Genomic DNA, 25,767 nt, shown 5'->3' on the forward strand with positions numbered 1-25,767 from the left:
TTAAGTTGCATAAGACAGAAATAACAACTATTATTTGAAACAAATCTATTAATATTAATAAAATATGAAATAATACACATTTAATTGCGTATTCAATTTAACTATATAACCATTTCCTTGCATATGATTTCCTCAACAAGAGCCTATAGCCTACTTATCCATGAATAATGAGGGGAAACCATTAGCTCGATAACAGATCAGAAATGTCTTCTTTCGGCCAGATACTGGGGGGCGTTATTCATTTACAGATCACGCTCACTGATTGGCTACAGCGCGGGTTAGCAGACGTCAATCTTCACAGAGCTCAACGCTGATTGGATTCAGCCTGTATGCGTCCAGCGAGGACTAAGGAGCTGCGACATTCACGTACATCTTACGCTGTTTCTGTGACGGAGCAGCCGTGTTGTCGTCTCGGCGATACGAATATGTCGTAGGGACTCTAGGCTACCTCTTGGCAGCAGGTGAGGTCAAATGCAGAGGGAAGGAGCGGAAGAGCTTTGCCGACAGGTGGAAAATATTTCGGCTTTGAGCCTATAAGGAATAAATGGACGAGGATAAGACGGCCCTGACCGAGAGCCTCATAATATGGGTGAGTTTTTTTTATGAATGTGTCGCCTGGTAAACCACGGAGGCGGTAGGCTACCTGTTTGTAGGTGGCGGTGGGAAAGTGGGGGAGAGGGTTGTGTGTGTCCGAACCGAGAGGAAATGAAATGAGCAGATAGATGGTCTTCAGTTAGTGTCACAGCAAGTGTTTCATCCATCGTTTATCCAGTGATAATCTGGTATTGATTTAGTTGACTACACCGGTACAAACATGCAAGTTAAATGGCTAACATCAATACAAACACAACTATTTCTGTTTAGTCGATTCTCTCGGGATTTAAAGCGCTAATCCAACTAACCAAGAGGTATTTGTTAACCCTAATATAGGCTGGCTAACTGATTAAACGAAGCGAAACACCAGCAATAAATAGTTCATTCATTTTAGACATCGTTCAGCTGGATAGCAATGCTCCTGTCCCTTTTCACTGTGTGAAACCAGGCTCTGTCCTTTAGTCAGTAACAGGCTCGAGCTTTTTGTTTACTGCACCTCAAAATCCTGTGACCTCATCCCAAGCCACATCATTACCCAAACTACTGTTCCCAGGGCTCACTTTGAACAGATTTACATCATGGCACCAAATGGGAAGTTGTATTAATGTCAAATGTGGTTTTGTGGATAAAATAGCCTAGTTCTTGTATAAGAAGACACGGTTTTCAGGTTCAGGAGCCTTCACCTTACTAGTAGGCTATACACCATGGCTGCTGCTTGAATTATTCACATCTTCACTTAAAAAGCAGTGTCTCTTTGCCACTTTAGTCCTACCTGACTTTCCACTATCCATACACCAGTCAGTGCATCCCTGACCTCTGTTTTCCCCTCTGTCCTGTACATATTCTCGGTGTTTCTCTGCACGTCACCACCTGCATAACATTGTTTTATTCCCTCCTGTCCTCTCCTTGAAATGTTGGCTCAGTCATTGTGATGATGCTGTGTTTTTTTTCTTTTCTTTCTGCCACTCAGCTGCAGACCTTCAACACTGCTGCACCATGCACAACAGTGGACGACCTGACCAGTGGAGCAGCAATCTCACAGGCACTGCATCAAGTGTGAGAGAATACACACACACACACACACACACACACACACACACACACACACACACACACACACACACACACACACACACACACACACACACACACACACACCCTTGCTACTTTTCAGATGCATTATTTTCATGGCCAATATAATTTCAGACTCACTGTTTTCTAGGGATTGTGACAAAGCTATTCTGGGTAATGTAGGAAATAACTCGCTCAAGAGAGAAAGTAAACTGCAGATTTTAATACTCTATATAAAGGATTGGACTTTGAATGGCACACAACAAATTGAGAAGTTGCGTGTGGATTAACTGGTGTGTGTGTGTGTGTGTGTGTGTGTGTGTGTGTGTGTGTGTGTGTGTGTGTGTGTGTGTGTGTGTGTGTGTGTGTGTGTGTGTGTGTGTGTGTGTGTGTGTGTGTGTGTGTGTGTGTGTGTGTGTGTGTGTGTGTGTGTTGTGTGTGTTGTGTGTGTTGTGTGTGTTGTGTGTGTTGTGTGTGTGTGTGTTGTGTGTTGTGTGTGTGCCCTGCAGAGACCCTGCTTGGTTCACCGATGGATGGCTCGGTCGAATCAAAACAGACGTGGATGGTAACTGGAGACTGAAGGTACGTAGAAGTGCAGTCTTCCCTCTCCCCTATCTGTCCTCCTCTCTTGACTCTTTCTATTCATATTTTGCTGAAGCCCCTGTGTTGCGAAATCCTCTGTTTGCTTCAACCTGACCAAATTGTCCTTGACACTGACCTCCTGCCTGACCCAAGGGTGGGGGTTGCCCATACTGGCTTAGCCCACCCACACACCCTGACCCTGCGCTATGATTCCTCTGGTGAAATGTGAATACATGTTCGTCCAAATATATATATTAAAAAAAAAAAAATGCATGCCATTGTCTCTCCCTCTGTCTGGCTGTGTCTGTGTTTTTTTCCCTCGCCAATAGACCACTCTCAAAGAAGACACTTTGACATGTCACAGTAGAAAAACTATACTGGCGTAAATAATAAATGTAGCCTGAATCCCATTGGGCTGATTTGGTTTCAGGGTCCTAGTGTTGTGAATGCTGAGCTTAAACCAACATGTGTATTGTTTAACTTTTTCTACTACGGCAAGTCAAAAAGTCTACTGCGGAAAAAGGCCCATTTGCGATTCTGTACATTTGATGTTTATTTTGTCATTGCATGAACAAAAGCAATGAGGATCTCTGTGAGTTTGTTTTATTGGTCCATTTATTTTTAATTTTTTTATACTTTAAACTGAGTTGATAACATTTCATATTATTGTTTGTGTTCCCAGATGAATAACCTGAAGAAGATCCTTCAAATGGTGTCCGATTATTATAACGAGGTAGGTTATATGGCCGTGGCGTGTACACAATATCCTCCTGGTGTTTACTCAGTTGCCTGCTGGTTGGGGAGAAACACCTGCCGTGTGTAAGAGTAGGATTTGTCATACACACTGTTTACATAGCCCCAGGAGACCAGTGTATACAGCTGGGATCAAAACAAGCATCCAACAGCTCACAAACATCCACAATACCATGTAGTACTGAAGCCCTGTATTGTTTGTTTGTTTTCATTGATCTAAACCTCCTGTTGTAATTTGTGTTGGATAAAAGCGTCTGCTAAATGACATGTAAATCAACACACGATTTAAATATTTTATTCATCAATCCGCATAATTGAAGCAAACCTGCACTACCACCACATCTGTTGAGAGGCTGTGTTTCACCCACTGTTCCCTCTCTGTCTCTGTGCCCTTAGGTCTTAGCACAGGAGATCTCAGACTTCCCCATGCCAGATGTGGCCCTGGTGGCCGAGAACTCAGACCCTCTGGAGCTGGGGAGGCTGCTGCAGCTGGTACTGGGCTGTGCTGTCAGATGTGAGCGTAAACAAGGTATGTGGTTGCCTCTATGCTGCACACAACAATTTGAGTACACGGAATAGGCCCAAACAGACACTCAGACATCTGCAGTATGCACACGTGTCGTACAGTACAATGTAGACAGGAAGGGAATTGATCCATCAAAATCCAGTTAGGTTAATCCCAACAATGATTAATTAGTAGCGCCCTGCCAAGCCACTGGCAAAGGCAGAGCCCATGTCTTGGAAATCAATGACAGCACTGTTACATTTGGAATTGGGAACACATGTTGAAGGTTAATAAAGGACACAGTCAGTGTGTGATCTCTCTTCTTTTCTTTTGACAGAATATATCCAGATCATCATGACCTTGGAGGAGTCTGTGCAGGTTGTTGTCATGACAGCCATCCAGGAGGTCAGTCCATTGATACCCAGTGTTTAGCTTATCTTTGATTAAAGATATTAAGAATATCTAAAAAAAAAAGGAAAAGCTTGTCTGAGCCCTTTGCTTTAATTTGTCTCAAAGGGACTTCAGCAGCAGCAGTTGTTGCTTGCGTTCGGGGGAAAATGGTTCAAGGGGTTTGCCGCTATCTTAATGAATACATAAATCCAGTGATATTTTTTTCCTCCTCAGCTCATGAGTAAAGAGATCGTGGCCCCATTTGGAGCAGAACTGTCAGGAGACTTGGAAGAGCAGGTCAGTATTGTTAATACAGGGACTCCCAATTGGTAGAACTTCTTATTATTTAAAAAAAAAAAGTTGGTTCTTTGTGCTTTGAAATTCTGTATCTAAGTAAATTCAGAGATGGGTCTTAAAGCCCAGACTGTGTGATATAAAACAATTAAAATTAATTAGATTATAACTTAGTGTGATTATAACGTATTATTTGGCATTTGGCAGACGGTTAGCATCACTGCTAAAGGCAACATTAACATTTCATAATTCATTTAGGCATTTATTAGAGCAGACCACGAAAGAGAACCCCAGAGCTTCTACACTGACTGGCACTACACACAGTACATTGCTCTGGGGTGATTCCTGTGAGCTTTCAGTATTGCATGGAACCAGTCTTTCTGTACTTACTCGGTAGTTATGTTAACATATCATGTTAGTAAATTCTGCTTTTCCTTCCACGTGTCCAGCTAAAAAAAGCCCTGGAGGAACTCTCTGAACTTCTAGCAGAGAAGGAAGCACTAGCCCAGCGCTGTCAGGAGCTGGACATACAGGTGAATGCACAGCTTATTTCTACCGACAAAAATGTACATTAATATGATTAATGTACACTGATTTGATATGATTAATGTACAGCTGTCAACCGCTCAGTGCTTCTATAAGAGTTCCAATATTCAGATCACCACGTCTACACTTAACACACACACATGTAAGCCTGTGGTACAGTATAAACAGGAGTTGTGTAATGCCCTGTAATGCTTGGGTCCATTGTCTGGAGCCGTTGTGGCAGAAGGACTGTGGGCTCACACAGTCTGGGCTCTGCTGGTCTACATCGTGGCAACCCGCCCGTGCTTTGCCACTGTCTGCTAGGAGGCCTTCTCTCAGCTCTGTACAGGCAGACCCAGTTTAGCATAGGCACTGATCAACTGTTCAACTGGACTCTCGACAGATCTATTGGTTCTGTCACCAGTCTCGCCCATCTGAGGCCGCGGCGAGGTAAGTCCAGCATGGCTGACCATCCGGCAGAACTAAACCAGTCTAAACCAGCTGCACAAAATGTTAACTCTAACTCGGCTAACAGATGGCTCCATCAAGATTCTGGTCTTAACAAGTCATGCAGTACGGGGTTAATTTTTTCTGTGGTATTGTTCAAGTAATTTATCCTGGAACATTCGTCTCTCATGATAACCCTTTTGTCAACTTTTTCTGGTAAAAGCAAGCACACATTACTTTGTGATGCATCTTGCTCTGCAATGCTTGCTCTTTCATTCTTATGAGGATGGTTGTCATGTATTGTCTTATAATATGACATTTATTACATGTTATATTTGCCATATTGTGACATCTATGTATTTTGGTGCTTTTTAATATGTTCAATTATAGAACCAAGCCTAGTTAAAATGTAATTTTCCATTTTTTTTTGTCATGTTAATATTTCTAATGATCCTTGACATTTTTTATGTAGTTTGTAGACTCGTTAAACAATGTTTATTTCCAGTGTCGGGTGTTGAAAAGTACACCTGATGAGTGAGAGGTAAAACTAACTAACCGTGAATTAACATGTTTGCTTAAACTGTCTGTGCGCTGCTTCCAGCATGGATTAACATCGCTGTTTCTAACAGCTGGCAGAGGAAGATGGTTGTTTTTAAAGGGGTGACTTTACTGCTTTGCATGAAATAATTGACCTAAGCAAGATTTAACATTTAAACCTCTTCCTGCTGACTCTCCATGTTTTTTGAATGTATATTTCATTCTCCTCAACTGATATTGTATCACTGACCAGATTGGGTCTAAACCATTGTTTCCCAATCCTTCTGCATTTTGATATCATGTCCACGGATATTTCAAACAACACATATTCCCCCCTCCGTAAGCAGAAAGATTCCTATTCACATGATAACACAAAACACGATTGAAAACACCATAGAGGAGCATTGTGAGCATACACATTGAGCACCTTCTTTAGCGAGGGGGGAGCATGCTCAGTAGATGGAAATGACAATTGACCCCAGCGTTCCCCAAGAGTTTTCAAAACCCTCCAGCTTTAGTGTCCGGTTGTGATGTTTGCATTGGGGGAAAAAGGCCAAACCACACAGAAAAAGTCATGGTTACCTAAATCTTCGTGTACGAGTGGACATGGACATAGATCTCTCCCTGCTCCGACACAGCTGATACAAATCAGGAACTCCTGAAGCTGCTTTAAAACGAGCTCATGATTTGAGTCAGCTGTTGTTGGAGCCGCCAGAGATCTAAAACATGAAGGACAAGTGGTCCTCCAGGAGAGGTCTGGCTCAAACTGGTCTAACCCTTGTTGTACCCGGACAGGTGGCCGTCCTTCAAGAAGAGCGGAACAGCCTATTGGCCGAGAACGACGTCCTGACGGACCGAGCCAATCAGCTGGACACGTTCGACGACCCCAGCACGCCCTCAGGAAGGAAGCACAGCCAGTTGCAGCAGCAGTTGGAGGCGCTGCAGGAGGAGAACTTCAGGTGTGACTCTCTCTACACAGATGTACTGCAGTAACCTCACCGTGGCTGTAGAAGATTTGTAAGATGGCGTGCATTTGCGTCTTTTAGGCTGGAGGCGGCCAAGGATGACTACCGGATCCACTGTGAAGAGTTGGAGAAGCAGCTGATTGAGGTTCAGCACCGTAACGACGAGCTCACCGGCCTGGCGGAGGAATCTCGAGCTCTCAAAGATGAGCTGGACGTTCTGAGGTTTGTGTGTCTGTGTGTGACAGTGCTCTGCAACAGGCCAAACTGGTCTGGGGGAAGTCTCTTCTTTAAGAGTGCAGAGGTGTCGCAATATGTCTATCTAGCTGTGATTGTTATGTTTGTATATGGCCGGCTGTCCTTTGAACTTTTTCTTGATGCTGTTACTGTTTGCAAGTAGATGGTTGTTGTAGAAATGCTGTAAGCTGCTGGCTTATAGCTGTGCTTAAAATGCTTGGTTGTATGCCTCTGTGTGTCTCTGACTGTGTTTGGATGATCTGGGTGTGTGCCATGGTCCTTTTTAACATTCAAACAGGGGGGCCAGTCAGCAAATTCTTCACCTGCCCATGTAGAGATAAGGGACTTCCCGGCATAGTGTGGTGTCAGTTATTCATTGATAGCTTCTTTAAATTGTTGTTTGTATATCAGTGTTGTGCTTATTTACTGTAGGAACTGCTCAGATCGCGTGGTGATGCTGGAGGCCTCGGTGGACACATACAAGCGTAAACTGGACAATCTAGGAGACCTGAAGAGGCAGATGAAGCTGCTGGAGGAGAATAACATGACCTACATGAACAACACTGTTAGCCTGGAGGAAGAACTGCGCAAGGCCAACGCTGCCCGCGCACAGCTGGAGACCTACAAGAGACAGGTGGGAAGAAACCTGTGGCTGGAAATTACAGTTAAAGTAGTACGTCATGTGATTACATTTGAATAGCTTTTTATTGCTATTAAAGATTTCTCTGGGTTTTGGCATGCTGTCTGTCAGGTCCAGGAGCTGCACAAGAAGCTGTCTGAGGAGACGAGGCGGGCGGACAACCTGGCCTACGAGATGAAGAAGCTGGAGGAAAAGCACGAGACTGTGATGAAGGAGAAGGAGGTGTGGCAGCCTTTGATATGTGTCAGAAGTTGTGTTCGCTTTATACCGTAACATCCTCCACTAACATCTAGACTCTTGCTCCACCAGCGGATCATCATTGAGAGAGAGTCTCTGAAGGAGATCAACGAGGAGCTGCGCTGCACTCAGGCTCAACAGCACCAGCTCTCCCAAGCAGGTATCTCAATGAACAGTCACATCCGAAGGTGATGACACTCCTCAGACCCCTAGTCATATTGATCATCTGAAATACACATTCTTCTCTCTTGTAGGGATACTTCCTTCTGCCAGCCCCAGCCACGATAACCTGGCAGCTGAATTAATACCCATTGAGTACAGGTAATGGACGCCGCACTGACAATGCAGACTTTGTTCACTTTATGCTCCAGCAGTGTAGTGTGTGTGAACTTTGTATGTGTGATTGTTCAGGGAAAAGTTCACCAGGCTGCAGCATGAGAACAAGATGCTGCGAGTGCAGCAGGAGGACTGTGAGAGGGAGAAGATCGCCGCGCTGCAGGCTCAGCTGGAGGAGGCACACAAGACACGCAGTCAACTGGACACTGACAACAGGTCAGCAGCAACACATCCATGCCACAGAGCGCCTTTTGCTCCACAGCAATGGGCTGCTTTTTAATATAGTAACTCTTCCTCCCGTCTCAACCTGTAGACTGAGTCGAGAGCGGATCAGTGAGCTGCAGCAGCAGGTGGAGGACCTCCAGAAGGCTCTGCAGAGTCAGGCGGCCAAACCTGATGATGTGAGTTCACCTTATTAGGCTGTTTAGACTGTATGCTGGCATGGCATTAGGGAAGGAACCACAATAATCCCATTAGTTTACAGTCAAAATGTCAACTTTATTTTGCAGTGAACAATAAATTGCTTTTGAACATGTTACTTTTTGGTGTATTTGTAATGGCTTTAAAACCCTTGTTTGTTTGTTTGTTTGTTTGTTTGTTTGTTTTTCAGTCAAACCTGAAGCGGAAACTTGATGCACACATGTGAGTGTGATGTATTGATCCACTCTTGGATAAAAGCCAAAGAGTAATCAAATGAATGTCTGTGTTGTGCATAGTAGAGGTAAAGCGTCTTGTCTCCTCAGGGTGCAGCTGAACGAAGCTCAGGACGAAATCATGAAGAAGAAAGAGCTGCTGGAGGACCTTCAGCCTGACAACACTCAAACGTGTAAGTTCCACGTCTCCATTCACATGCCTCATTTTGCCACATATGATGCTGCTACTGCAACCTGACGGCACATAACCCCCACCCTCTCCCGCTTCACTTACAAATCCTCCCCTTCACCGACAAGCCTCTCCATTTCTTATTTATTTGCTTGTTTTGTTGTCTGTTTTTTTTCTCTCCTTACTCTGTAAAGTTATTATTTATCCTCACAAGTGGGTAATGTAACCTTCTGTGCAACGCTGAATTAGTTGGTAACATCTCAACGTCATTTCTTGCCCTGCCTCAAGCCTTGAAGCTAGATGAACTGATGGCTGCTCTCAAGAAGAAGGATGATGACATGAGAGCAATGGAAGAGAGGTACAAAATGTACCTGGAGAAGGCTCGCAATGTGAGTGATAAGAGTCCCTCCTTTATTTTACATTTTATTCTAGTTTTGTTATGCCATAAAGCATGAAAGTCTAGAATTTGATCTGAGTTTGAATTCCTGCCTTCCTATCCTGCTCGTAGGTTATCAGAGCCCTGGATCCAAAGCTCAATCCAGCCACTGCTGAGATCCAGGCTCTGAGGAATCAGTTAGCAGATCGGGACAAGCAGATTGTCAACCTGGAGGTAAAATCAGTGTTAAAAGTGCTCATGATATGAACAGGTTTTGTCAAGCTTAACTCATGTTTTGTTGATTTGCTTCTGCAGCGCCAATGTGAGCAGGCCAGACTGAGAGAGTATGAGGAGAAACTCATCGTCACTGCGTGGTATAACAAGGTAAAATCAAATAAAAATGATCCCATTTAATAATTCCTGCCTTTTTCTTATGACATTTTTTAGCTTTTATTATTTTATTTTCGTCATTTTGCAACTTATAAGACTTAGTCAAGACTTGGATAAACATTACGATAATCATTTTTATTTTATTTTTTTGAAGATTAGACAAAACAATGCACTGATAACCATCCAAATACACTGCACATGTGTCTCTTTCTTCTCAGAGTTTGAACTTTCAGAAGTTGGCCATTGAGTCTCGTCTGGGTGGCTGCACCTCCTCCGTGGTGTCCCCGGGCCAGTCCTTCTTGTCCCAGCAGCGGCAGGTCTCAAACGCCACACGCCGGGCGCTTTCCATCAGCGTGCCTACCTCCAAGTAGAGCTAACAGTGGAGCCAAATGTTTTCACCAGGGGCAGACAATCTCCCTCACTCCCTCCCCACCAGTGAGCACGCAAGTGACCTTAAACACATTTGTTCCCAGAGCTTGGGGGGACAGGTAATGCATGTTTGGAATCAATGAGCACTTACTTATTAAACACCTCTCTGTCTGAGGTGTTAGCACAGTGCTTCACAATACACTGGTTACAGGCTGACCTAACATACAACATGCACCCACAACCTGCTTTCACCTCACTAGTGATGGTAGTGCACACACACACACACACACACACACACACTGTCCCAAACTATAGACTATATTTCTCATCTGCCCTGTGTGTTCGCTTTGCCGACCGCAGACTCAGTTGAATACTTGTTAGAATCAATGAAGCCTTCACTCTTATATCCTTTTCATGTGAAGGACTTAGGAATCATGAATGAGAGAAATGTAAATGAATGCTTAAACTATTTTGTTCAGAATCAGAGCCAGTGATATAAATGAATGTTTTTTTTTTTTTTTTTTTAAGAGTTACCCGAATGCTTATGTCTATTTAATGTAACTTCAGATGATTGTTGTGGCAAACTGGACCGTCATGCTATGCAGTTAAGGAGAGGAACTCATGTTGTCAGCCAGATGAAGAAGACAAATGTGCTTTAAATGTCGGTGAGAAAGTAATTGCTATATTTTGGTGCTGGCCACCAACTGCTTTTAAGCATCGAAAGATCAGTCACTTAGGAACAAACCCTTCATGTAAAGCTGTGAAAATCCTATAGATCATATAATGTGATCAACGTCTTGAGGTGTTGCAACAACAAATCCTTCTCAAGGTTCTCATGTGTTTTCTATATACTCCCAAAGGGCGATTTGACTCCCGTACTGGCAGCATGCTCCAAATGAAAACTGGCAGGCCTTTTTATTCACTGAATCTCTTGTGAGTAATCTAGTAATCAAGCCTATAATCTATGAATTTGTACAGCTGTAATGTAAACTTGATTTGAACACCAGCTACTGTTTCAATGTCAGAACCATGCTTAGCTGCAAATTGTATCTTGAGAATTTTAAGTACTGTAATAATACATTTAATCATGGATATGTTTTCCGGCTGTAATGGTGTCGGTGGATGTTCAGAGTGAAGACAATGTAGAGAAGCAAGTGTTTCCTTTGATATTGTGAGTTATTGGCTGTGCAGCCTTATTGAGTTTTAAGTTAAACTGCACTAGTTTTAACATGAAACGGCTGTCGATTGCCTAGTCACTCTGTATGTTTGCAATAACACTTAACAGGCATTGTGATATGATGGTTTTGCCATTTGTAATGGATAGATGTATGTCAAAAAAGCATTTATTTTCCTTTTGCAGTGGGTGATTGTTGTAGATTGCTGATTTTAAAGTATCTGCGTGAAAATAAGAAGTACAGTCAAACATAGCACAGCACATAATCTACGTGGAATGTGTTGTACCTTTTGTGTATAAATGAAAAGTGAGGAAGGCATTAAGAATGTTCAGGAATTTGAAGGGGTTAAAATTTGAAATCCTTTTGGTTTTTCATAATAAATAAACTGTTTTTCTAAATGTATTGTACATTCAGGAGGCCTGCATTATTGAGAAATACTGAAGCTAAAATTCATTGTTTCATTTCAAAACACAAGCTCGCAAATCAATAAACACAAAGGTGTCTTATTAGAAGTGGTGTCATGTCATCTGCACTTTCACATGTGACACAGTTGCATCGGAAGAGATCTGACCACACACACTGTAGGTATAACAGACAAGCCACACAAAGAAGAATGAAAGTGTCATTTTAATGAGTGACACAGGAGGACGGCGAGCTAAATTCAGCAATTATGTTAATAAAAAGCATTCTATAGTTCCACTTGTTTACCTATTGGATTACACCTTTCCTAATGCCACCATCATAGGCTACACAGTATTTCACCCACATAAAAACAGGACATATTGTTTAATGCTATCTCTTCTGGACTGCTTAAGCGCTTGAACGTCACTGTCATCATGGTATGGGGTTCAGCGGGCTTTGGCGTAGATCTTAAAGGCGTGCGGTGTGCGCGTGGCTCCAGTGATTCCCTCTGTGTTCAGCTCAACCCCGTCCAGAGTGGAAAAATGATATCTCTGAAACAAGCTGATGAAAAACAGGAAGAGCTCCATCCTTGCCAGGCCTTCACCCAGACATGCACGTTTCCCTGGGAAAAACAAAGAGAAATAAGGCAAGTGCATTGAAAATATTTACTTGTAGCCTCTATATCTTATTCATGTAACATACAAGCACACCATTTCTGCAGCCTGTATGATTTTTTAGTCCATTTAGTTTTCTAAAGTCATTGTCGTTCAGAAGTTAATCAAACTTTTCATCTAACTACTCAAACAGTAGGCTTGTTGATTAAAATTATCATTTACATTAGAAGGTCACCTGCAGAGAAAGGTAAAAATGCATCCCTCCTGACAAACTCTCCTTTGGCATTCAGGAAGTGGTCAGGGTTAAAGGTGTCAGGGGTTTCCCATTCATTCTTGTCAAACAGCACAGAGGTCAGGTTGGGCATCACGGAGGTTCCCTGCATCAACAAAGAGCCGGTAATCATTTTGGTGGTGTTGTTAGACCTTTTCATATGGCTGCAGCGTAGACCAGATGAGAAGTTGGAGAATATGGGGGGAAAAATAGGGGAATTTGAATATAAATTGAACTGTAGATCTTTTCTTTTTTTTAAAGTTTTACTATGTAGATGCCATGTTCTCCCCATGCCTGTGTGGGTTTGCTGGTTTTAGTCAGTCTGAACACTAAAAAAAAAAGTTCAATATAAATATGGTGGGATTATGCTGTATGTTGCAGGCCTCATTCTAAAGTATGACCAATATTTTATTTTATACAAAAGGATAAGGCGTCCAGTTGACATTGGACACCGTTTGTCAAAGCAATGTTAAGCATTAACCTCACAGTACACAGCCCTCCACTGCATCAGGCACAGGGGTCAAGGATTTCAAATCCTCCAAAAAGGCTTTTACATTTATTAAAGTTTTTTAAGGAGCCCTGAGTTGATTTTTTTTCTTTTATTTACTGGTGCATATTAGTATCTTAATCCAACCAGTGAATTTAGATTTCTTAAATACTACGTTCTAAGTTACTTTCACTCACTTTGCCCACATTACAAACTCAACATTTAATTTTTTACACTAACACATTTTTATCTCCCTAACTCCTTCCCCATGCTGTAAGGAGAGGCACCTTGGGTATGCAGTATCCGCCCAGTGACATATCCTTGGCGGCCACTCTGAGTCCGTTGAGAGGAACAATGTTTCCCATCCTCTGGATCTCATGGATGACAGCATCAGTGTAGGGAAGGTTTGGTCTGTCTGTCATAGTGGGCTGGCGGGTCTGTCCGATGACTCTGTCTATTTCTGCCTGGATTTTGTCTAGAAGGTAAAATGAAATATTTTCAATCAAAATCATTGATTAATTAACATGATAAGTCCTGTGCTGCTGCTTTTTGAGTCTTATCTGAACACCCACCCTGGATATGAGGGGTGTTAATTAGGTAGATGAGGCCCCACTGTAGAGTCTTGGAGGTGGTTTCACTACCAGCCAGAAACAGATCCAGACAACACAGAGCCAAGTTCCCATCGTCAAAACCCAGTTCACTGTTTTTGTTGTGCTGTCAGGGAGAGCAGATAGTCAATCATACAGACGGCTCTAAAAAAAAAATTTGTACTCGCTTATAATGATGTGCTTAATGTACATTGTAAACCACGTACTTTCTCCTGTAACAGGAAGGTGTCAATGTAATCTCGTGGGTTACTGGGGTCCAGATCCAACTTGTGCCTCTCGATCTCTGCCCTGATCGATGCTGACAGACATTTGGAGTTGCTGAAGATGTCATTGTGAGGACCCGGTAGTAGCTTCATCACTGATGGGAACGCATCATAGAGCTGTTTGGAGAGGAAGAAGGACTTCTTGAGTATAGTGTTGTTTTATCCATTGACAAGCAAACATCTCACTTAAGCTCGTATTAGTCTCTTATGAGAACTTTAATAATCTTCATAAAAAAATGAATTGTTCAAGTATTAGAATATTGCCTTATCTTAACTCAATAACACTTTCCTATTGGCTTTTCTTTATAAAGAAATAACTGAGTTGACATGGAGGTTCAGATTCATGTTAAGAATGGTCATAGCCGTATGAGGTTGTTGTGTCTGAGCTTCTTTGCATCTTACTAGAGCCCATATAGAGCCCTCCAGATAGGCCAGCTCAGTCAGATTCTTCAGCATGCTCTGGAAGTTGCTATCATTGTAGTCAAACCGTCTCCCAAACACTATCTGGCAGATGATGTTGGCCACAGCGTTGTTCAAGAGGGGCACTGGGTCGAATGGCTCACCTGAAGAAAAATGAATTGTCGTCTGTGCACTCATTTGACAGGAGCCTACATATTTAGATTTATTTTTCTCTCTTTTTTGTGTGTTTGCCAACCTTTCTCCTTCTCCATGGCGTCCTGCAGATGGCGACACTCTTCACAGACCTTTTGCTCCATGGAGCTCTTGGCCAGACCAAAGGTACGCAACGTGGCCATGGCAAAACGCCTCTGTCTCTTCCATACGTTTCCATTGCTGAAGAAAAGACCTGCTAAGAAAAAACACAACATAACTCAAGCAGGAGTTACCAGATTGTTTGATTTACCTCAATGCTGTGGTGTGTGTGTGTTACCCTTTGAGCAATTCACCTGAGTTCCCTGAATAAATTCTGGTCACCATTGGGCTGAAAGGCCGGTCTGCAAAGTTGTCAGCCTGTGTCACTATGGCTTCCTTCACCATCTTCCAGCCACAGACAAACACTGTTTTGTGTCTTCCCAGACGTATGCAGAACACATTCCCATAAACCTCAGCTAGCTGTGGATGCAGGAGCAGACAATAAAAAGCCTGTTGTCGAGCCTGTGACTCTGATAAACTGCATTTTTCTGAACAATGATTTATGTGACACTGCTATCTTCAGGTTGTATGCATTGTTGGCTATCATACACTCCATAATATTCTCCTGGGGGCAGAGCCTCATTTTATATTTATTATTAATCATGTTCTTTCTGTGTTATGATTATTAAAAATCACAACACATTAAAAACTACTGCATAACATTAAAATATAATTATGTCATCTTACCTTGGTAAGGTAAATGTGAGGCTGCTTCGCTGCGATGCTGAAGACGTTTCCTAAAAGAGGGAGAGATATTGGTCCTGGTGGAAAGTTAGGCGGATCCTTGTTGTTCAAAAAATACACTACAAGGAGAAGGGACAAGAAAAAGAACAGCAATCCCTTCCAATCAAGCCACAGACACAAAGCACACAGCCACATTGTGAAGCAGAGGAGAAGAGCAAGGGACTGAAGAGAAGGATCACTTCACTTCATCATCAGTTTACTTCTTGGAGAAGGGCTGGTTCTCTGCTGACTCATAGCATATTAAGGACGCATGTGTGTGTGTGACAAGAGAGTGGGGACAGCCCTTTATTAGCAGAATTCAAGTAAGCTTAAGCTAAAAACTAACAACTAACCCAAACTTAAACCACACAACTAGATAGATAGATAGATAGATAGATAGATAGATAGATAGATAGATAGATAGACGTTGGTGGAAGACTGGATAAGGCTATGTTGAAATCCATATAGGATTGATATGCATCTTAAATTTTGATCTGACGTGAGGATTCAATGAAGAGAAGGCCACAGAAGGGGATCCAAGTTGAGTTGGTAATAGTTGAAGGGTAAATACATTTAATAAATGTTTATCTCTTCTTGCCTTTTGTACATTTTTAATATAACATTATGAACATTATAGGATTTTCAAAATGATTGTTTTGGTATGATATGATAGGGTAGGGGGTCGTGGGGGCTCTGATAGTGGCAGGGGTTGATGTGTGGGGGAGAGCTCAGGCCAAGCACCCAACTTACACACACTGCCTTCAATGCTCTGTTGTCAAGCCATTGGAAACCAGCCTATAGTGTCTTGTTGATCCTGTTTGGCCTTTGCTCTAGTGTGGTGTGTGTGTGGGGGGTTTTTGCTCAGGCTACACAGCTTATGCATGGCTAGTAGTGGACTACGGACCACTAATCATGAAAACGCTGCCCTCTGGTGGCCAAAGGAACACATTATAATATGTTGGAAACGGTTGGCTGACAGTTGGCCATCTTCACTCTTTCTGCTAAATGCATGCACGAATATTGTAAATATTATAGTATGAGCTGGTAAATGATGGAGTCAGTTGTATGGCTCTATTATACATTCAAGGAGAATAGTTTTTGGGAGCACAGTTTTCCAAAGTGAAACCAACAAATATTTTATTGAAAAAAATAAAAATAATTGTGATTAAACCAAAAGCTTATTAATGTGATTCAAAAACAGCTTGGCACCATCCACTGATAGTATCCCAAACGAGAGAAGGATATTTGAAGACGGGGGGGCCTGGTAGGATCAGGCTGGCTACTGTATTTCTTATTTATTTGGCCCACACACTCCAGTAGGGGACGGTAGTGCGCCGCGGACGTGAGGTGTCCCCCGCCAATAAACAAACGGAAGAAGAAGAAGAAGCTGTCAGGTAACTTCAGAAGGAGTCTTCCGACAGGTTCGCCAACTTTCCTTATTTCAACCACTCACTTTTGTTTATTCTTAAACTGTTAGAGAGTGGACTGTATCTGCAAGGCACACATTTGCTTGGGCAAACTGATTCGAGAACAAACACTCAGCAGTACAAATATGTCAGCTGATGCTAATTGCTATTGTTAGCGAGCTATCGTTATTCTCCGGAGTGACAGCTGTCTCTCTCTCTCTCTCTCTCTCTCTCTCTCTCTCTAGATTGTGCCCTTTCTCGATCAGCTGGACCCGGGCTTCTCGCGTCCATACCACCCCCAAACAGGAGTCCCGTGTGCTAGCCTGACAGACACCATGGCTAACCTGCTCTCCATGCAATGCCTCTCCTCCATTCGGAAGTCTGGTAACCTCATTCATCTGAGGACAGCCGCTCTGGCCGTCGATAAGAGAGACTACAGCAGCAAACAGGGACCTGCCACCGAGTACCTGCAGCATAGCGTGGTTCCATCCATGCATTACCAGAAGAGTTTGCCCAGGTGAGGAAGCAAAGGTGAAACTGGGTCTAGCTTTGTTACATAGGCTATTATTGACCTAAAATGGTTTGAATTCGGCTTTGGTCTAATATGAATTGATACCATTACTAAATGTAATGTGGATGAGTACAAGTGTTTGAAGTGAAATAAAATAACCTTTAAGCATGTGAAATGAATGTAGGTGAAAGTGCACGATTGATATTGGGATGGATGACCACTAGGGGGCGTGGACATGACCGAACTATTCTGGTATTTAACAGTTACTGGATCATTCTCTTTGTTTAGGCTGCCCATACCAAAACTGGAGGACACTATCAAGAGATATCTAGCTGCCCAGAGGCCTCTGTTGGATGATGACAACTACAAGTAAGTGTTTGCATGGAAACCAACCCTTTAAGGAGGGACACTACAGGCAAAACATGTTTGTTTTTTTCAAGCACCGGTCAATTTTTGAGATTTTGCTCATTTGCTTCCATATCATGTCTTCTTTCATACTAGTGTGTATATCAAAAGTCCAAAATGTACATTAAGGTGTTTATTTGACTACTCGTCAGATTGCGTCTGTATATTTCTTCTATGCAACCATCTTTAATGGCCATTATCTCAACTTTTTTTTTTCAATACTCTGAACCAGAAATCTCAACTTCTAAAGCACTTACATTTTTCATTACCATTGTATGCACTATTCTGAACGTTATAACTGAAGGATTTGTTCATATTTTGTTAATTGTCTCATTTATGATACATTTTCTTCTTAAAAACATGTTAAATATGCACTTATAAGACCTGCTCATATACTTTTTTGATTTATAAAATGAAAAAAGGCTGTATACAAAATCTGTCATTGTAAAAACTATGGACACTAATATGTTGTTAAAATGAAATAAAGATTTTAACTTTGGCTTTATCTGACATCGAGATATTTGGCTTTTGAGGCACATTTCGGCAGAATTAGTGAGATATTGCCAAAATGTGCAACATTTTTCATAATGATATCTATCAGTTAAAAAATGTACGTTATTCACCTGCATTGTCTCGTGTTCATTTGATTATTTGATGCTTTGTAATCGATACCGGTGATTTTAAATCCTACTTGCATCAATCTTTATTGTGTGTCCTCAGAACAACAGAGAAAGTCGCACAGGATTTCCTGAACGGCGTGGGGAAACAGCTTCATGAAGAACTCGTCGCTCAGGACAAAAACAATAAGCACACAAGCTACATCTCAGGTGACTGTCCATTAAGACCATTACCTACCTGATAGATAGATGGATTGTATTGATCCAATTCTGACATCCGGTAGAAGCATACCTACATAATAATAAAACAGCACCCCCACCCTGAAGTACATTTAATGAAACCTTGCAAAATATAAATAAAAACTAAATGTAAAAAATATATTTTTTTATTAACATTAAAATGACTCTTAAAATACTAAAGCAAGGGAGAAATAAGAACAGTATTGGACACCAATACAGCTGTGCTTGAATGTAGAAATGTGCAAATTGAAACAAAGATTAAGAACTGATTAACTCAAAAGTGAATCAAAGCATCATTCATATGCATACGCTCACCATGAACGTGTCTGAATAACATTTCTTTTCTTCCAGGACCCTGGTTTGACATGTACCTCTCTGCGCGTGACTCAGTGGTGCTGAACTTCAACCCCTTCATCTCCTTCACTCCTGACCCTAAGGCAGAGTACAACCAGCAGCTGGTGCGCTCCACCAACATGGTGTGTTCGGCCGTGCGCTTCATGAAGACGCTGCGGGCCAACCTGCTGGAGCCAGAGGTCTTCCACCTCAACCCGGCCAAGAGCGACACGGACGGCTTCAAGAAGCTGATCCGCTGGGTCCCCTCCTCACTGTCCTGGTACGGGGCCTACATGGTCAACGCTTACCCCCTGGACATGTCCCAGTACTACCGCCTCTTCAACTCCACACGCATCCCCAAGCAGGGCCGGGACCAGCTGCTCACCGACGACAAGGGCCGCCATCTCCTGGTGATGAGGAAAGGCAACATGTACGTGTTTGACGTCGTGGACAAAGACGGGAATCTGGTGAAGCCCGCAGAGGTCCAGTCCCACTTGAAGTACATTCTGTCAGACGACGCCCCGGCTCCTGCCTTCCCTCTGGGGGTCCTGACCAGTGAGAACAGGGACGTGTGGGCCGGGCTCAGGGACAAGCTATTGGCTGCTGGAAACGCAGAGGATTTACACGTTGTGGACAGCGCCCTCTTCTGTCTGTGTCTGGACGACCACGAGATGAAGGACCACATTGACATTTCCCACAACATGCTGCACGGGGACGGCTGCAACCGCTGGTTCGACAAGTCCTTCAGCATCATCATGACCAAAGACGGACAGGCGGCCATTAACTTTGAGCACTCCTGGGGCGACGGGGTGGCCGTGCTGCGCTTTCAGAACGAGATCTTCAAAGACACAACGCAGCAGCCTCTCGTGCACCCCGGCTCTGCTGCTGCTGCTGTGGATTCCAGCTCCGCCGTGCGCAGACTGCACTTCAACCTGGACAGCGGGTTGGAAGCCGGGATCCAGAAAGCCAAGGAGAACTTTGATTCGGCCGTGTCAAAGCTCACCGTCGACGCCATCGAGTTCAAGAAAGGAGGGAAGGAGCAGCTGAAGAAGAGCAAGTTGAGTCCAGATGCTGTGACCCAGCTGGCCTTCCAGATGGGTTACCTGAGGCAGTATGGACAGACAGTGGCCACGTATGAGTCATGTAGCACCGCAGCCTTCAAGCACGGCCGCACCGAGACCATCCGGCCTGCCACCGTACACACTAAAGAATGTGCCCACGCGTTTGTCTGCCAGCCCGGTCAACACAGTGTGGGCCAGCTACAGGCCATGCTCAGTGAATGCTCTAAATATCACGGACAGCTCACCAGGGAGGCAGCTATGGGTGTGTATAGAAGACATGCATTAGCATAATTATTTTTACAAGGTTCCTTCCTAAGCGCTTAGAATTCCTGGAAAAGTTTTGAATTTCAACAAATTTTAGCTAGTGTTAAAAACAGATTTGCCTAACGTAATGTGAAATAGCTCTTTGCGTTACTATTTTTTTTTAAATCTTGCTTATCTGCAAAAATGCTAGTGAAGTGCCTGTTTAATAATGTTTGGTTTTCAAACAACAAATATAGCACATTGATTGATTCCTACCTACTTTAGGTTACATAAATAAGGTTTTGGAAATTGGGTAAATTTTCATGGAAAAGTTTTTAAAATGTATTGGTAGAAAAAAGAGAACCCTGTGTGAGAACCCTGATTTTTTTTTATCAACTCCTCCTTCAGGTCTCAAACACACACACGTCTTTTTGGCTAGGCTGTACTAAACACTTTTAATTTTCTCTCTTGTCCAGGCCAGGGCTTTGACCGCCATCTGTTTGCCCTGCGATACCTGGCCAACGCAAAGGGCCAGGCTCTGCACAGCCTGTACTCTGACCCAGCGTACGCCTTCATCAACCACAACATCCTGTCCACCAGCACCCTCACCAGCCCGGCCGTGTCCATCGGAGGCTTTGCCCCCGTGGTGGCAGACGGCTTCGGGGTGGGCTACGGGGTGCATGACGACTGGATCGGCTGCAACGTGTCCAGCTACCCGCAGCGCAACGTCCATGAGTTCCTGCAGTGTGTCCACAAGTCTCTAGAGGACATCTTCACTGTCCTGGAGGGAAAGGCACTCGGCTGAAGAGAAACCAGTGTGGAAGTCTTGTTTTACAGAACTGAGGGTGATTGCAGTTATTATTCTCCGCTCACTAATTATTGATTTACATATGTGCAAAAAAATGTAGAAAGCAAGATAATATATTTTATACCCAGCAAAAGAAACAAATCAGTGCTTTGACTTTTGTGTGGGTTTGAATATTACTGTGGGTAGAAAACAACACACATTACTATTTATTGAATGATAAAAACAATATCGCACTTCAAATAGTAGGAATTGTGTTGGTGTTTACTTGAACTGATTACTTCTGCTTCTAAAAACATTAGTAACTTTAAATTTGACAACCACGTTCAGTTGAAGAGTTGTTTAATAGTCAAATCCATTGAGTCGTGGTTGTACAATATGCAGTAAAGCTTGTCAGATGCAGAACTTTGCTGCAATTCAGTTTATGAAGTCACATTATGTGCCTTATCAAAATGTGAATTTAAAGCTCTTGCCGATTGTACTGTAATAACTATTTAAATTGTCACTGTCATTTACAGCCTTATTGCTGTGGTTGAATGTTTTGAATTATTTTTAAATAAAAAAAAGCAATTAAATTCTCTTTCATGTTTGAGTAGCAAGAACACATTCCCATTTAAGAAAGCTATTTTTACTAAAAACAGTATTTATTTACACTAGATTAAACCCTTAGCATTGGTTCCAGCAATTTCCACTTGTAAAGAACTTAATAGGAGTAGCTTGGACAAAACGGTCAATGATTTTTCTCGCCTTTATTTAAAATAAAAAACAGTTCCACCAAAAGCAAATGTACAAATGCGGTAGTACAACAGAAACATTAGCTAAAGCAATTTAAATGAACAAAATCCACATTTAGATAGGCTTGATCTTGAAGTGTAGGCCGATGAGACTGAAGACCAGACATTTCAAATCTTGCACCAGGTAGTAGAACACACGAAGACCTTCAGGGTCCCTGAAACAAGAGCAATTTGAAAAGTTATGACCTTAACAAGATGTCACTTTTACATCTTGTTCATTGTCTTTTAAGTTCCTTTATCAAATAGTTAAAACAATGGTGATCAAGCATATGACCCACTATGAAAAGGCCTTCATTTGCTGCTTTTCCCTGTTATACTATTGGAGGGGCTATGTCGTATTAACATGTAAGACCAGTACATCTGTTAGTTTTTTTTATCCTGTTTCTGTGTTATAGACAGTCTATGGTTTGTATAAGACTTGGTCCCACAGTTTAATCAAACGCAGCATGCATGCCTGTGCAAGTGTTGTCACTGGATCAGAGCACACAGAAAACATTCTGCAGGTAAGAACTGTCAATGTTCGGTTTTGAAAGAATCTCCCTGGCCCAGAAATGCCTGCAACTACATTTACGGCCACTAGAATTGCCGGATTACAGCTTTAACACTGACAAACATAGGGCCGGTTTCACAGACATGGATTAAGCCTAGTCTTGGACTAAATGGAATTTTGAATGGAGATTGTCCATTGAAAGTACAGTTTAGTCCAGAACTAGGCTTAATCCATGTCTGTGAAACCGGCCCATAGTGTCTCATTTTCAAACTCCTGGAGCGAAAACTCACTTTGACTGGTTGACGTCAATCAAGGATCCAATTTTGGACGTTGTGAATGAAATGTGCTCGTCTCCAATGACGATCTCCAGTTCCTGTAAACAAAATAAGGACATGAACAGGCATAAAGGCTTCAAAATGATATACTACACTAAAATCAAAATCTGTGACTATATTTCACTCAAATCAGGTCAACATGAGGCCACAGCCATCAACATACATGACCATTGAGTCACCATTTTGAAAAGCAAACCATATCGTGTATCCATAGCAAAAATATGAAATGGCAGAAGTGGAGAAGAAATGACAAACCTGTCTGCCCACTCTGTCGGGAGGCGGCCACAGTGCATCATCCTCCTTGGTGATCTCACTGTCATCAATGATCCTCTTCAGCTCCTCCATCACACTCTTGTGTACGTATGCCTGAGAAGACGGATGAACCGGGTTAACCTTTGTACATTTTACAGAGAACAACTCTTTGTACCTGCTTGACCACCACCTCCAAGTCCCAGATGAAATGACCACAGCACCTACTACCAATGGTATATTGAAGGATATACAGAGTAAAGCTACACATTTATTTGCCATTATAACGTGTGCATATATATATACCCACTTCTAAGCATAGTCTCTGGCGAAGACTGTATAGAAGTATGTGGGCATTAATCGTTCTACTCCGATTGGTTTTTACTCGTGTAGGCGTGAAGACTGTTGAATGTTTTTTTCAAGATAACCAAATTAGAGGCACAAAAATAGGGAGAGTGAATGGAATAACAAGGAATAGTTCAGCAGTGTTGACCAGTGGTATGTGCTAGCTGACTGGTCCGTACCACTAACTCCAGCGCTCCTTGTTGGTGGCACACAGTGGTCTGTGGCAGAGACCATGGTCAGTTTACAGACCACTGAATCGGCTACAACCCCCTCTCGAATAGTTTGCTAAAAAATAATTGCATAATTATGCATTTGTCTCACTCAGGTATTGATTACAATATCTGTGGCTACAAGGCCTTTTTCCTCTAATGGGTGAAGTACACACATTTCGGTGTGTGTGTGGGGGGGGGGGGGGGGGGGGGCAACTATTAAAGAGTATACCCACTTCTCCAGACAACACCTGAATACTACCCCTAGTTTACAGCCAATACTGCACTAACAGTAAAGCTCAGAACCTGACCACATTGTTGAGACCTTGGAACTTTGCCAGAGGTATTGACCATATGTTAACAGTGCCATGGTGGGGGAAACAGTAAATGTGGACAGAATCATCATACAATCCCACACAGCATGTAGTCGGTGATCTGGTTTTGGAATACACACTCCCTACCACAGCGTGTTTTAATCATAACTTACCTCTTTTCTGATCATGACGTCGTTCTTGTAGTTGCTGTTGTTCGCGTACCTCAGTTTACCTGAGAGGAAATATCAAATGGAAAGTATATAATTCAAACAATGCATCATTCAACAAAACGCACGAGTTAAGGTGCTGTAAACGGAATGGTTCTTTTAGCTAACTTCCTGTTAGTTACTGCAGTTTGAGGTCCCGTCCCTCCGTCACCACATTAATGCATTGCGGTCTTCAAGCAGCGAGTTATCTAGCATCATCTCAGATCCATAAGTGTGATAAAACCATCAAAACAGACATTGGGAAGGATTTTTACCTGCTCCGCCATTGTAGGCGCATACACATTCACCCATCTGTTGCTCTGGCGTGCACCGGCAGTGAGACCATGGAGTGTATACAATATATATGAGTGAGACGAGGTTAATAGCGTTCTCACATCTGATTGGTTAACATTTTCGGGACACTACAATAGGTTTATTTGCCGATTACATGCAAAGCATCTGACTGAGAGATCGGCTTTAAGAAACGCGCACATTATGTAAGTGATCACTGTATGAATAAAGAGCGATTTAACACTTATATCAACATAAATAAACCGCTTACTTCACCTTTAAACTTCCCTGTAGCCCACATGGCGCTTAACGCTCATTGGAAATTATTTATACCTGAAAGCAATTATAAACACATGTATTTAGTTGTATTAATTCAGTCTAAACATGAACTTTCATCACGTATAACAAAGTTGAAAGCAGAGAGAGAATTTGGCGCTAGCAACTCGTTGCATGAGTACGTTGCGGCCTAGCCACTGCCGAGAGGCTGGCGGCGTTAGCTCAGATGCAGCAACGCTAACACGGCTGTATTACCGCCAAACTGAACTTACCGTCAGGTCGGAATTCGAATTCCAGAAACTCATGGCCGAACTTTCCCTTATGCCCAACGTAATATCTCAAATAGAAGTCGCTTGTTGACATCTTAACTCTTCAGCAGGCACTCTTTCTGGCGAAATCTGGGGACAAAAGTTTAGCTAGCAGCAACAGCAGACCGGAACCTCGCCACTCATGTACGCATGCGTATTGGGGCACTTTGCTTACGGAGTTTGTGCCCCTAAAAGAAGTCTTCCAGGACATTCTTACTGTAAAATATAGGTACTATTCCTGAAAACTAAGTCATGTACAATCAATGTTAGACCCTACTGTATGTGTTAGTCACGATGTTTCCCCCTTATGTTACTTCTGCAACCTTAGACTCATAGAGAGAGAGAAAGAGAGAGAGAGAGAGATGTTTTCTCGTTTTATACCTTTATTATGTAGGCCTAGCCTACCAACCAAATCAGGCGTATACATTTTTCAATAACAAACGTAGCAAAAGAGACTGAGCAGATATAGACAAAATAACAAAGAACAAGGCAAAATATTAAAAGTGAAAATCAAATAATGAAATGAAATAGGCTCGAAACCCATCAGGTCTTCTGGCAGCGGTCTTTTAATAGTTCCAAAAGTTCGTACTAAAACTCATTCTATCCTATGTATTTTCATTTTTAATGTTTTTATTAATCACTATGAAGAGCTTTAATTCATTTTATCTCTTTATTTTAAATTGTTATAGTCTTTAGTCGCTAATGTTTTCTCACTGATGATGGCTTTTCTTCAGCGCATTCTCCTTCCTGTTTTTAATTAATTTCTTATTGTGTCACAATGTTATGGATTTGGGTATGGATGGGTGGGAGGGGGGATTGTTTTTGCATGTGTGCATATCTCTGGGTGTGTCGTGTATTAAGCACTTTGTGTTACATTTGATGTAATGGAAAGTGCTATATGAATAAAGTTTGATTGATTGATTGATGTGGATAAATTGTTTGACCATTAGAATCAAACAGTTCTACATCAGAGAGAGAGAGAGAGAGAGAGAGAGAGAGAGAGAGAGAGAGAGAGAGAGAGAGAGAGAGAGAGAGAGAGAGAGAGAGAGAGAGAGAGAAAAAAGAGAA

General features: G+C 42.5%; 4 protein-coding genes across 4 annotated transcripts; 2 read left to right on the plus strand and 2 right to left on the minus strand.

Annotated features, from left to right (window-relative positions):
• The first annotated feature begins 466 nt into the window (after nucleotides 1–466).
• Nucleotides 467–11,644, plus strand: hook1 (hook microtubule-tethering protein 1). The gene is made up of 22 exons (XM_080032263.1): nucleotides 467–589; nucleotides 1,565–1,650; nucleotides 2,175–2,247; nucleotides 2,930–2,980; nucleotides 3,397–3,529; nucleotides 3,843–3,910; nucleotides 4,130–4,192; nucleotides 4,639–4,722; nucleotides 6,494–6,657; nucleotides 6,745–6,885; nucleotides 7,330–7,531; nucleotides 7,649–7,759; nucleotides 7,847–7,934; nucleotides 8,029–8,095; nucleotides 8,186–8,326; nucleotides 8,424–8,511; nucleotides 8,721–8,752; nucleotides 8,854–8,936; nucleotides 9,221–9,321; nucleotides 9,441–9,542; nucleotides 9,624–9,692; nucleotides 9,917–11,644. The coding sequence occupies exons 1-22, from the start codon at nucleotides 545–547 to the stop codon at nucleotides 10,067–10,069; spliced, it is 2,145 nt and encodes a 714-aa protein (XP_079888389.1). The 5' UTR covers nucleotides 467–544; the 3' UTR covers nucleotides 10,070–11,644.
• Nucleotides 11,645–12,090: 446 nt separating this feature from the next.
• On the minus strand, nucleotides 12,091–15,516 carry LOC307254469 (cytochrome P450 2J2-like; the record flags this gene model as incomplete). The annotated part of the gene is made up of 10 exons (XM_080032863.1): nucleotides 12,091–12,266; nucleotides 12,494–12,635; nucleotides 13,304–13,491; nucleotides 13,589–13,730; nucleotides 13,831–14,004; nucleotides 14,290–14,450; nucleotides 14,543–14,692; nucleotides 14,793–14,958; nucleotides 15,226–15,341; nucleotides 15,483–15,516. 10 exons carry the CDS (start codon nucleotides 15,514–15,516, stop codon nucleotides 12,091–12,093), a joined length of 1,449 nt encoding a protein of 482 aa, XP_079888989.1.
• A 1,121-nt stretch (nucleotides 15,517–16,637) lies between these two features.
• Nucleotides 16,638–21,393, plus strand: cpt2 (carnitine palmitoyltransferase 2). Its single transcript, XM_080032686.1, has 6 exons — nucleotides 16,638–16,682; nucleotides 16,913–17,184; nucleotides 17,467–17,547; nucleotides 18,304–18,410; nucleotides 18,792–20,096; nucleotides 20,554–21,393. The coding sequence occupies exons 2-6, from the start codon at nucleotides 17,003–17,005 to the stop codon at nucleotides 20,880–20,882; spliced, it is 2,004 nt and encodes a 667-aa protein (XP_079888812.1). The 5' UTR covers nucleotides 16,638–16,682; nucleotides 16,913–17,002; the 3' UTR covers nucleotides 20,883–21,393.
• A 218-nt stretch (nucleotides 21,394–21,611) lies between these two features.
• On the minus strand, nucleotides 21,612–24,835 carry magoh (mago homolog, exon junction complex subunit). Its single transcript, XM_080032570.1, has 5 exons — nucleotides 24,664–24,835; nucleotides 23,792–23,850; nucleotides 22,757–22,867; nucleotides 22,457–22,539; nucleotides 21,612–21,831 (listed from the first exon to the last, which is right to left on the minus strand). The coding sequence occupies exons 1-5, from the start codon at nucleotides 24,752–24,754 to the stop codon at nucleotides 21,732–21,734; spliced, it is 444 nt and encodes a 147-aa protein (XP_079888696.1). The 5' UTR covers nucleotides 24,755–24,835; the 3' UTR covers nucleotides 21,612–21,731.
• Between the last annotated feature and the right edge of the window lie 932 nt (nucleotides 24,836–25,767).

This window comes from Ammodytes marinus (assembly GCF_949987685.1).
Source record: "Ammodytes marinus genome assembly, chromosome: 8".
NCBI classification, from domain to species: Eukaryota; Metazoa; Chordata; class Actinopteri; order Uranoscopiformes; family Ammodytidae; genus Ammodytes; species Ammodytes marinus.

Coding starts and splice junctions, on each gene's coding strand:
- magoh (XM_080032570.1), bottom strand. CDS start 24,754: ATGTCAACAAGCGACTTCTATTTGAGATATTACGTTGGGCATAAGGGA. Junction 23,851..24,663: donor ATTCGAATTCCGACCTGACG/GTAAGTTCAGTT, acceptor ATTTCCTCTCAG/GTAAACTGAGGTACGCGAAC. Junction 22,540..22,756: donor CCGACAGAGTGGGCAGACAG/GTTTGTCATTTC, acceptor TTTTGTTTACAG/GAACTGGAGATCGTCATTGG.
- hook1 (XM_080032263.1), top strand. CDS start 545: ATGGACGAGGATAAGACGGCCCTGACCGAGAGCCTCATAATATGG. Junction 4,723..6,493: donor GTCAGGAGCTGGACATACAG/GTGAATGCACAG, acceptor GTACCCGGACAG/GTGGCCGTCCTTCAAGAAGA. Junction 9,543..9,623: donor AGCAGATTGTCAACCTGGAG/GTAAAATCAGTG, acceptor TTGCTTCTGCAG/CGCCAATGTGAGCAGGCCAG.
- cpt2 (XM_080032686.1), top strand. CDS start 17,003: ATGGCTAACCTGCTCTCCATGCAATGCCTCTCCTCCATTCGGAAGTCT. Junction 17,185..17,466: donor TACCAGAAGAGTTTGCCCAG/GTGAGGAAGCAA, acceptor CTCTTTGTTTAG/GCTGCCCATACCAAAACTGG. Junction 18,411..18,791: donor GCACACAAGCTACATCTCAG/GTGACTGTCCAT, acceptor CTTTTCTTCCAG/GACCCTGGTTTGACATGTAC.